Genomic DNA, 11,922 nt, shown 5'->3' with positions numbered 1-11,922 from the left:
GTGTGTGTGTGTGGGTGTTCAAATCTCAAAAACAGATGAGCTCATGTCATCCTGTCCTTAAACCCATTACTCACGCGGTAGCCAGGCAACAAGCTACTGGATACAATAAAGAAACATGCTAGCTTCAGTCCAGGATTTTTATAGGGTGGCGGCATAATAAGGATCTAGAATAAACCAAGTCTAATAAAAAAATATTATGACCAAGGTTCGTGTAATTGTGGATCGCGTGTTGCTTGTTAATAGACACAGGGTGTATCTATAAGGTGTCTTTTTCTCATTGATCCACACGTTTCGGTGTGTAAGCTTCATGTTGAGAACCTTTGATATTAAAATCCAAACAACTAATCACCAATAAATGAATAATAAAAAGGATGAAGTAGCATCTAAGTTTGTTCCTCCCTTTCAAATATCTTATGTACATATACTACCACTACAGCAAACTTAAATGTGGATGCCCATAAACAAGCGCTCTTTTCTTTCACTTGGATCGCCTTATGATTGGGCAAAGTGACATTTCATCCTAACTGTAAATCTTACTGTAGTTGGAGAGCAGAGGGTTTACAGCCGCTGGTCGAGTGGTTTCTGCGTGTGTGTGTGTGTGTGTTTGTTTGTGTGTGTGTGTTTTGTGTGTGTGTGTGTGTGTGTGTGTTGGTGTTGGATGGATGTAATGAGGACGTTACATCACTTGCAGTGCAGACAGACACCAGCAGCAGCATCCAGCTCGGAGGTAACGCGGCGCACAAACCCAGCTGGCCATATTGTGCACCAGCTCCCCGCAAATCGGCTGCGTCACACCTCAAGAAGGCACAAAGCAGTACTGCAGGAATAAAACCACTACACTGCGAGAGGCTCACGGATCAACCCCCTGTATCGCTTGAGCTGGTAAGTGCTTGGATGCATTAACGCGTATTTCTGTGTATATTTTCCCCATTCACGGTGATGCATCAGCCCGAGCTTTGCTTGTCCTCTCCTGCGCTTTTGTGCTCAGCGGGTTTTCTCGTGGCCCACAAAACGCCCCACATCGTGCACATTACACTGATTGGATTGCATTGTTGTGAGAGTAACAAAAACATAATGCACAATTCCTGGAATATTTATGCAGTCTTGTGGGGTAGAGGACGATGGATAATGCTTTTCCTAATGAGTGCTTGTTTTTTTTGTTTTTGCTTTTTGACCCTCAGGTTGGCGTTTTTCCGTGCAGGGAAAATGGTTAAACTGGGCAATAATTTCAGCGAGAAAACCAACGGGAAGGTGGTTTCTGAAGACGGGTTTGACACCATCCCTCTTATAACACCATTAGATGCCAGTCAGCTGCAGTTCCCCCCACCGGATAAGGTATGCTTTTTGATTTACCAAAATGTCCATTGATATTTGTGATTCAAAGTGAGGGAACCAGCGCGTTTAGTGGTATTGCCATCACTCTAATTGGGGGGGGGGGGGGGGGTCGGTAGTAACCAGTCTTACACATCTCTCCAGTATTACACATCACTTCAGTCATATTGCTTATAACTGTATCACTTGCATTAAAAATAAACATGCCGATTTTACCAGTCATGTTTTTTTTTCTTCTTCTCATGAAGCGGCTGTGTTTTATTTTCCTGCCAGGTGGTGGTGAAGACAAAGGCAGATTATGATGGTGAGAGCAAAAAGGGAAAGCTACGATCTCCCAAAATCGCAGAGTTCTCAATAAGCATCATTGAAGGCGTTTCTGAGCGACTCAAGGTAAGAATAACGGAGCTGCTACAATCTGTGTTTCATGCATCATCCATTTCCCAGTATACTCCCACACATGCACTTCCCTGAGAGCAGACATGTGTCTGCCTGCTGCTCAGGACATTTTTCATCCCCCCTCCAATCATAATATTTCCTCCCCAGCATAGCTCATACCTTTTGGCTCCTTCATTCAGCCCTCTTTCGCCTCCCTGTCCTCCCTTGTTGCCTGTAATCTTGGCCGGCTATACAGAGAGACATAATGCTCACAGATTCACTTAACCCCGCCCTGAGACTCTCATTAATTCAGCTGCTGCCATGGTGATGGCCTCCAAATGGCAGCATCTCTCCCACCTTTTAATGCTCCTTTGATTAGGTGATAGATTTTTCTGTGCACACCTATAGAATGATTGAAACACGTGTTTTGCTTTTATAAGAAACGAATGTGTAAAAGATGCCCTTTCTCCCTATAAATCCATCTCCGCATGTCCTGTGCCCACACTGAGCGATCCTCCCTCTACATTCATAATCAACAGATGAAAAAATATCTCTGAGCAGTGCCAGGCTCTCTTTGTAGGGCTTTAATTCTCAAACATAAAGCCACCGAGGCACATCACTGCCTGAGAGAACACAGCCTACATCCTCACGTCGGTGCTTTGAAATGTTGCAGGCGGGCCTTTCATCACAGAGAGTCTCTGTAATAAGCTCCTGTTGCTCTGCTTTGTGCACGCTGCACTGTGTGCTCTGCTGTGTAACTGTCCAATTCAAGCAAACAGATAAAAAGCAAATACTGTCATTCATATCGACGCACACTGTTAAGAATCTTATCAAATCTGAGCCAAACACAGTGGGCCAAAAAAACTAAAAACAAAAAACAACAACCCCTCAAAGAGTTGTTGGATGTGTGGCACATTGCTCATAATGTGTGAAGTCTTGTTTCTTTGCTGCAACTGTGAAATTTCACAGATACAGAACCATTTCACTGACATTGCTTTAAAATAGAAATTTTCCCTCCCTCCAAATAACTTAGCATATTCATTTATTCTGCTGCATAAAGCACACCTTTGGGGGGGGGGGGGTTACATCTTGGGTAATAATGACGCGCTCACTCCCACTGCCCAGTAGCTCCAGTAGGTGTTACATAACTCCCCTGAGAGGTGGGAGCTGAACTGTACAGGTGGCCGCACAAACTGTGTTCTTGTCGAGTTAATGTATTCAGATTATTCTGTAGACCTGACTGGATGTTACTGTCACCGTTTTACTTTATGACCTTCCACATAATTGTCTACATCTTTTTTTTCCTTTTGCTTCAATATGGCAACCTTTTACTCTCGCTCAACCTTTAATATCAAAGAAGCTATTACAGGTTGCTCCAGTCTGCCCACTCGCTTCCTTTCATCAAGATGTAGGGAGTCTATTTATGGTGTCCTTTAACCGAGCTGTCTCGTAGGTCTTCTGCTGACGATGGCACTGTGCGTCTCCTTTAGGTGACCTTGCTGGTGATCTGTGCTCTGGCTTTCCTGATGTGCGTAGTGTTCCTCGTGGTCTACAAGGTCTACCAGTATGAACAGCCTTGTCCTGACAGCTTTGTTTACACGGTAAGAAAAACATTTCACCGTTCATGCAGTAAAGCATTTTTGTTGCATTATTTTAAATGTCTAATTTAAATGAGGATTTAACTGATCATGAGTGCTGACACTACATTCACTGATACAATTTAAGCTGACATAAATAGAAAATGTATTTTTACCATGGATTTAAAAAAAAACCCAAAAACTCTTATCTGAACTTCCTTAGATCCCCAATAAATCTAAATTTTATTACCAGTGCCACCTGTTTGTCTGAAAACATGTAATTTTTGAGAGGTCAAACAGTACATTTTTCATATTACAGACAAAATGTTCAGTCAATACGCAATAAAACACATTAAATAGCTTTGCTGAAACAGCCATGATGGTCAGCAATTCGCAATAGCTTAACATGGCTACTTTTAATAAAAAATTTCGTTATTAATTTTGTTGACTGGTTTCCAGTTGTGTTCCTGTTCCAGGAGCAGTTTCGATTAGTCCTTACCTAAGGCTTTTATCGTCTCATACTGCTGGTCTGCAAAAATGACATATGCTCACAATAAAAGCTGTGGGTCTGAGGTTATCGATTATTATCTCACCACAAAGCCTTAATCCCTCTACCTACAGTGCTGGGAAAAAGTTTTGAGTCACCCTTTAATTCTTTAGATTTTGCCTCCAATACTTTTGCTTCCAGCACTTTTGCACCAACAAGGTGATTCCCATAGAGCTATTACCCAAACACCTGGCACATCATGACATGGTGTCCTTAAGAAATCGGGAAAAAAATCCAGCAAAAACCTGACACAGGACCAGAGAGATGAATCTGGCCCCTCAGGTGGCCTTTCTACTGTCCAGTAAAGCCTAATCAGAAATGGTCTCAGTAGAAGTGTTGCTGTCAAGAAGCCATTTTCAGGGAAGGTGAAAAGGTAGGGGTATGCCAGATTATACAAGAACTAGTCTGAAAGTCTAATTTGAAACTTGTGGTTGAAATTGCTCAATGTACAGAGGCCAGGAGAGAGGTACCACAGTGAGTTTCTATAGCCAACTGTAAAATAAGGTTGGAGGTTCATGGTTCATGGCTGTATTCCTCCAGTGATGTTGGCCATCTTACCAAAGTTCCATCACATTTTGATCAACAATGCAATACCATCTGGAAAAAAAGTGTCAGTGGCTTAACTTTCTAGGGTGACATTGATCCCAAACAAACTAATGCAGTAAAAGCATACCTGGGTATAGGAACAGAGGGAAACAATATCAGTCATGGATTCGCCTTCAAAGAGCCCAGAGCTCAACATTACTGAAGCACTGTGGGGTCATCTTGTCAGGGAACAAATGAAAAGTCTGGAGAACTATTCTCGAAGACTACTTAAATAGATGACAAGAAAGCTTGACTAAGAGACTGTTTTGAAGAATAAAGGCGGTCATACCAAATATTTTGACTTTCAAGCTAATTACAACTGTATACATTCCCCCCTTATATACATGCATGTTTGCACATGTTAGAATAAATCACTGCAGCAATTTTCCAAAGCAAAATTTAAGACACAAATTGTGCCTCCAGACTTTTGCACAGCACTGTATAACTGTTTAAATGATAAGATTTAGCTTGCGTTGTTTTCTGTGCTCTTTTGCTCCAATCTATATTCTGTTGTCGTCACCTATTGTGTATTGTGCACTGAATGAGTTAACTCCCAGTATGTTTAATTCTCTCTTTCTGGAGCAGCAAGGTCGCTGCATGCCAGCTGGGCTGTATGGCAACTACCCCCCTCAGGGCCCTGGGGGCCGCGGACGTCTCTTCACACTCATTAACCACTACAACATAGCCAAGCAGACCATCACTCGGTCAGTATCACCATGGGTGACCATCATGTCTGAGGAGAAGGTCACCCAGCAGGAGACGGAGACTGCCCAGAAACTGGCTTAACCAACCTGGGATCAGGTGGTGGCTTCGCCTGCTGCAGAAAAATAAATAATATGGTTGTGCCATTCAAGCAAACCTCCCAGTCCTGTGGCTTTAATGGTTAAAAATCCACTTCTCTTGGCTGAGGTGCTATGCTGCCTTGTTGATGCAGTTTGGTCAGCTGATGCTTACAGTAGGAGGAATTTCTGCAAGTGAGGCTAACAGCTGGGTGGATTTACAGGTTTGTTTGAATAGCATACACTGTTATTTATTTACACTTTGAGTGGCAAACGTGTAGAAAAAAAGCCACAGAAACAAACACCGACACACACATTCACTGTCTTTGTACATACACATGTAACAGAGCTCACTTTAGTACTCAGATTGTGAAACGACTGTGAACCATCTCGTGTCTGCGTCGCTTGTTTTATGCACGCACGACTCTTAATAACAATCAGTTTGCTTTGAATCTCTTTGTATTCCAATACATCAAGTACTGATATGAGCATGTTGGAAATCTCGAGGTTGGGCGAGTGGTAAATTTCTCATGAAGTGACAGGATATTTGCCACTGAGGCCATCTGTATGAAAATGTCTTAGTGTTATGGTATTGTGAACAAAGGCTTGACTTGGAGGAAATGTACCAGCAGAAAACATATTTTAAATTGTGCCGTACTGCTCTCTGCATATAGTGCTTTAAAAAAAACTGAGTGTTTGATCAAGTTTCTCTTTCTTTTTTTCCCCCTCAAACAGACATGAATGATTGTTTCCATTCATTTGGATTCTGTGAACACAATGTGCTTTGATTTTCTGGCTACACAACACTTATTTAAGGATTACTTTACAGAGCATAACTTTTAAGCTACTGTACTGAATGTTTTTTGCATTGCTAGTGAAGACACTGTATTGCGCAATGCTTCGCATTGATTAATGTCGCCATATATGGCTATAAGCAGCCACCACAGATACTAGAGTTAGGCTGATGTAGTGGAACAATCTGACAGTAGTTGCTTGTCCTGTTGTTTCCTTTCTGTATTTGTCATTTAACTTAACTTGCCACAAATTATGTACCTTTTTCAAACAATGTAATGATTGCCATTGAAGTGCATTTGCTACATAAAAAAAATGTCAAATGAAAAACTCAAATAAAGTGCCCACATTTCACACCGACGTCTATGCGCAATCCATTTATGCAAAAGAAGATTTTTATTCATTACTTTGAGAGCAAGTCATGTCAGAGCTGCTGAAAACTCCCTCGGCACAGAAAATAAACACAGTTAAAAGTTCCAGTTGCTCTTGAGCTGACATCAAAGGAAAAAAATGTTCAAAGCACTTTAATGCTGTCACTGGAATCTGGGTTAATCATTATAAAGTTTATTATTATAAACGGATTAACAGAAACATCAGAAGTCAACAGCTACTTTCTCCTTAGCTGACACAAACCAAGGCAGGCAGCGGCTTCAGCTGCCTTTGATGTTATCTGCAAACCCACATAGATACGAATTATAAAAATTGTTTTATATCATGAAATATCATCATGAATTAATGAGAGAAGGTACACGTTAAATTTGCTATAAATTAGTTGAGAATCATTTTTACTTGAGTGTATCTGATGTGCCAGTACAGTTTATTCGGCTCCAATCTGCAAGCATTTTGAGCATTTAGAGTAATTTATTTTACATAAAGAACAAATCTTTTTGAATACATGGGACTGTGACGTCAAGATGCAAATACGCTCTAGTGCATAAAACAGTTTCGGAAGAGATTCACAGGGATCAAAATCCAGTCAAACCATTGTTACTCATGGCTGAGAAAGGCAAGATGTTAAAAGTGCATTTTTATATTAAAGCTACCCTAGATAGAATCAGGGAAGAATTAAGTGCCATTTAAACTTGAGGACATAATCTCACGTTCAGTCTCGCTGTTGCCATCACTTCACTTCTCAGTTAGTTGTACAATCACTTCTGAGATTGGCATTGTGTATCAGCTTCAGGCAGTTTCTTGTTGTCCAGAGTCCATTTGGGCAGTCGTGTTAACTGTCATACCAGTCCAGGAAGAGAAGAGAAAAAGAGCACATAACGAGGAAAAAGAGGATCCATACCCTAAATCCAGCGTTGTTTTTGATAGCCTTAAAAAGAAGTAAACACAATGACATTTTACTGAGTGGAAATATAAGTCACATATATACTCACCGGTACACCTGTTCAACTGGTTGTCAATATAAATACCGAATTAGCCAATCACATTGCCGCAGCTTAATGCATTTAGACATGCAGAAGACCTGCTGAAGTTCAAGCTGAGCATCAGAATGGGGGAAAAAAGTGATTTAAGTGACTTTGAATGTGGCACGGTTGTTGATATCACTGTACAGTGAATGGCAGTTCTCTAGGCCAAAATGCCTTGTTCATGCCAGAGGTCCAAAGAGAATGGCCAGACTGCTGTGAGCCAAAAAGAAGGCAATAACAACACAAATGACCACTTGTTACAACCAAGGTATGCAAAAGAGCATCTCTGAACATATGTTCTCGAAGCAGATGTACTACAGCAGCATAACATCACACCACGTGCCACTCTTGTCAGATAAGAACAGGAAACCGATGCTACAACTCACCAACATTGGAGAACAGTAAATTGGTTAAATTTGGCCTGGTCTGAAAATTACTGATGTCTGCTCCAACATGAAAGCATGGATTCACCCTGCCTTGTATCAACACTTCAAGGCAGTTCAGTGCTGGTGGTGTAATATTGTGCAAGAATTTCTTGGCACACTTTGAGTCCCTTAGTGCCAACTGAGCATTATTTAAATGCCAAACCTGAATATGTTTACCAACAAGCTCATCCACAGTGCACAGAGTACCTATTTTCTGATGGCTGCTTCCAAATCATCTCAAACTGGTTTCTCAAATATGAAAACAGGATCTGGTGACCTCCACAGTCACCAACAGAGCACTTTTAGGATGTGAAACAGGAGCATCACATCATGGATGTGGAGCTGAGAAATGTGCCGCATGTGTGTGACGCTATCATGTGAACATGAAACAAAATCTTAGAGGTTTTTTTTAGCACCTTGTTGAATCTGTTGAAATTAAAGCAGTTCTGAAGGTAAAAGGGGGTCTAACACCCAGGTGTATCTAATAAAGTGACCGGAGAATGTACAGCCAATATATGTGATGCAGAGGTGTGTTTTTCCCCCAGTGCAGTAAAAGGTACCTCTCGTATATCCTCATTGCCTTCTTTGACGTTCTCTGTAGCACCAACGACGAGCTGATGAATGTTGTCTATTTCTGCTTCCTGTCATGGAGAATAAGATGGACAATAAGTCTGTGTACAACAATGCACTTAACAGAGTGCCTGTGTGAAACCGAAGGAACCCAGCTCACTTGTTGCAGGACTTTCTCAGCAAAGATTTCTTGAAGTCGTGAGATCTCTACCACCTTCCCTTCGATTTGCCTGGTGGGTACAAACACTGGCATGAAGCATCCAATGAAAATAATGTGGCTAGCATATATAAGCCCTTCCAGATGATGTTAGGGGGAACATTTAGTGTTTAGTGATTTTTATCACAAGTGTTTCAGATCCATGTCATTTAGTTTTATTAGCCACCAGAGGACTAATCTGCAAACACTCAAATCTTTGGGTAATTTTAATCCTGTCTTGATCAACATCTAACATTTCAGCCATGCTGTTTAAAACAGACTTATCAAAAACAGAAGGGAACATACACAGATGGAGACTCACCTCACTTCATCCACCAGGCTGTTCATCTCACTGATCAACCTCTGGTTTTCCTGCTCAAACTAGACATAAACACAGTACTGAATAAATATGTATAATGCAGATGTCAAATGCTAATTTAGTGTAAATATATTTCCACTTTTATTTGCCTTATCAGGAAATCCCTGTAAGCTGCTTTTGTGATGACAAATAACAATCCAAATTAGTCTGACATTTGCTGCTCTAAATCTTTAACCCTTCAAACCTCTGGCAAAAATCAACAACGAGTTGTCCCTGTGCACCGACACGCTGTCAAAGTACAACATTAACGTTTGAAACATGCAGATCTATTCATTCATTATTCTGTATAGATAAATATTTTCTAAGGTGTCACACCATCTGAATTTCCTCTGGGGAGAGCTCATCTTCCACTCGGCTCTCCTCCCACAGGTTTACAGGGTTGTCCTGGACCTCTGATGATGCAGTCTTCTCTAAAGGGCGAAAGACAAAAGACTTTTAAAGACAACTTTAGACGTGTTACAATAAGAAACCTCTCTGAAAATATAACCTTGAGCAGTTATTATGATGGAGTTTTTTAAATGGAATATCTTCAGTTAGTTTATTATTTAGTCCATACTCCTTTATTGCCTTTGGTAAGCTATTCCAGCATTCAGTAACTTATTTTTTAGAGTGAGTGTGTTGTGAGTCCAGATGAGCTTTGAAATTGGTTCAACTGCCTTCAGGAAGCAGTCTCTTAAAGCAGTTTTCACTTTCAAATACAAATCAAGTTGACAAGATTATAATAATAAATGTCCTTTTTGACTACTGTAATTATCCCACCCACTCCATGACATGCTGGTCAGTCACAGGAGCACGTTCAGTGAGAGACTGAGATTACCAAAAAGCACCACTGAACGACACAGGAAGTCTTTCCTGCCTGTGGCCATCTCCCTGTACAACGCATCCACTTAACACACTGTTTGCTGCTACAGCTACACATGTTTCTTTTCCAACTATTTATTTATGAGTGAAGTATGTATGTGTATATATGTATATATTGTACTATTCTTATTCTTATTCTTAGTTAGTGTATTGTCTGTCTTGTCTTAATGTTGGTTTAAAATGGAGCACTGTAACAAAAAATAATTTCCCCCAGGGATTAATAAAGTATTCTGATTCTGATTCTGATTCTGATTATAACTAGGGATAGGTACCGGTATCCAATGCCATTATGGCACCGGTTCTGACATAAACAGTAGTAATCAGACCGAAAAGCAGCGCACATTTCGGTGCTTTTTTTTTTTCTTTCCCTGAGATGTCATACACTTTGGATTCTAGCCAATCATTTTACCTTTGCAAGGATAGTAGGCGGGCCCAGGTATGTACGTTCTTTTCGAGCTACAGATTAAAAATGCCCAAGGCGAAGCCGTCAAAAGTCTGGCTGTACTTCACAGCAAAAGATGCAAACTCAGCAGCCTGCAACAAGTGCTTTAAGGTGATACTGTGCAAAGGAGGTAACACCTGGAATCTGACGGCCAACCTGGCGACGCATAGCGATTTTTTAAAAGCCGAGAAATGCACAGAGTTAGCAACATCCCCCAAAAACCCAAAGATTAGAGTCCTGGCCCCCAGCCCTGCCAGTGTAGCAGAAATGATGACGGATGATGATGGCAGCAGCAGCCGTTCTTCTCTGCGTGAGTAGCTTCATGTTGTCCGTGTGTAATTTACGTTGAGTAGGCTAACCACGTTATTACATTAATGCATGTAAGGTGAACTAGCAAACACCGTCGTAGTTACATGCAGTTGTCTTCTTGTTTGATGGCAGGTACTCCCTTCACCCTGGCCAAAAAGGCTAAAACGACCAAAGAAAAAGTGGAAAACAGCTAAACATGAGAGGTTTAAAGTTTGTGTTTTTTCCATTGTTTAAGCGCTGCTTCCAGCCAAGAGTGATACCATATATGCCCTATAGCTGCAGAAAAGGCTAACATTGTTATCTTTTTACAAAAAAACCAGCTGAACATGAGAGGTTTTTGGACAAAGTGTGTGTTCTCCATTCTTTAAGCACCGGTTTGAGCACCATTTAAGCACCGACACTGTTTCGAAAGTACTGGTTTGACACCGGTATCGGATAAAACCTAAACGATACCCATCCCTAATTATAACATTTAATACAGTTAACTGATCCAAATAGTGCTACATATTGCTTCCTGTCTGCCAATGTTGGCTATGGATGATGATATGAATAATACTCATACTTAACTTTCAATCTTAACTGAGATCACAAAGAATCATCATCATCATCATCATCATCATCATGTGCAATGACACTGTGATAAGACACCATGACATTATATATATTATATATGTTTTAAAAAAAGCTGAAATATATGAGATCACAAAAAAGTAGAAGAAGAAAGCATAATTTGGAGTCAGGTAAGTTCTAATAAAATGCAGTAGGGCTTGTCGTGACAGGCTTTGCATGTTGACTTACCAGAACTTCCCTCCTTAACGGTGTCCTCCTCTGTGGGCTCCACTTCCACTTTTTTCTCCACTGGACCGTGATGCTCTGGTACCAGTCTTGATCTGTGACCACAGAACACAATATTACATGAATCACAAGCAGTTTAAAAATGATGAGTGACAACAGGTCAGTGAGGAATGCAAATACTCACAGCCTCTTCTTGTCCACCATTCTCTTGACTCTAATTGCTCTCTGCTCAGAGTACAGCTTGCATACACCTTAAAACCAAAGATGCAAGGTATGATCAAATTGTGTCAGATGCATTATGAAAGAATTATGAAGTATTAAAACAGGTAACAGAGGACTCACTAGAAGTTCAGTAATTAGCTACAAACTCACCTTTTAGGTATGTTTCAATGAGGTCTAGCACCGCTCTCCTGTGCTCCTTTATCTGAGCTGACATCACCTGTTTTTCAGCTGAGATGACAACAATAATAATAATAATGGATTGGATTTATATAGCGCTTTTCAAGGCACCCAAAGCGCTTTACAATGCCACTATTCATTCAC

At 40.8% G+C, this 11,922-nt stretch overlaps 2 protein-coding genes across 2 annotated transcripts in view; one reads left to right on the top strand and one right to left on the bottom strand.

Moving 5' to 3' along the window:
* Positions 1–640: 640 nt before the first annotated feature.
* nsg1 (neuronal vesicle trafficking associated 1) lies at positions 641–6,341 on the top strand. The gene is made up of 5 exons (XM_042219388.1): positions 641–882; positions 1,182–1,335; positions 1,606–1,722; positions 3,198–3,308; positions 5,002–6,341. Exons 2-5 carry the CDS (start codon positions 1,207–1,209, stop codon positions 5,200–5,202), a joined length of 558 nt encoding a protein of 185 aa, XP_042075322.1. The 5' UTR covers positions 641–882; positions 1,182–1,206; the 3' UTR covers positions 5,203–6,341.
* A 22-nt stretch (positions 6,342–6,363) lies between these two features.
* The window catches only part of stx18 (syntaxin 18), an 18,103-nt gene continuing 12,544 nt past the window's right edge, over positions 6,364–11,922 (bottom strand). Inside the window, exons 4-11 of the mRNA XM_005918597.3 lie at positions 11,752–11,829; positions 11,564–11,630; positions 11,383–11,474; positions 9,288–9,382; positions 8,916–8,974; positions 8,558–8,627; positions 8,388–8,468; positions 6,364–7,305 (exon numbers count right to left, since the gene is read on the bottom strand). Coding sequence (XP_005918659.1) covers positions 7,210–7,305; positions 8,388–8,468; positions 8,558–8,627; positions 8,916–8,974; positions 9,288–9,382; positions 11,383–11,474; positions 11,564–11,630; positions 11,752–11,829 — 638 coding nt within the window. The 3' untranslated portion in view covers positions 6,364–7,209. The remainder of the gene's footprint in view (positions 7,306–8,387; positions 8,469–8,557; positions 8,628–8,915; positions 8,975–9,287; positions 9,383–11,382; positions 11,475–11,563; positions 11,631–11,751; positions 11,830–11,922) is intronic.

This window comes from Haplochromis burtoni, unplaced genomic scaffold, assembly GCF_018398535.1.
Source record: "Haplochromis burtoni strain Fernald_Lab_line unplaced genomic scaffold, NCSU_Asbu1 Contig_32, whole genome shotgun sequence".
NCBI lineage: Eukaryota > Metazoa > Chordata > Actinopteri > Cichliformes > Cichlidae > Haplochromis > Haplochromis burtoni.
Note: the sequence above shows the minus strand (reverse complement) of the source record. Positions and strands in the feature narration are given on the sequence as shown.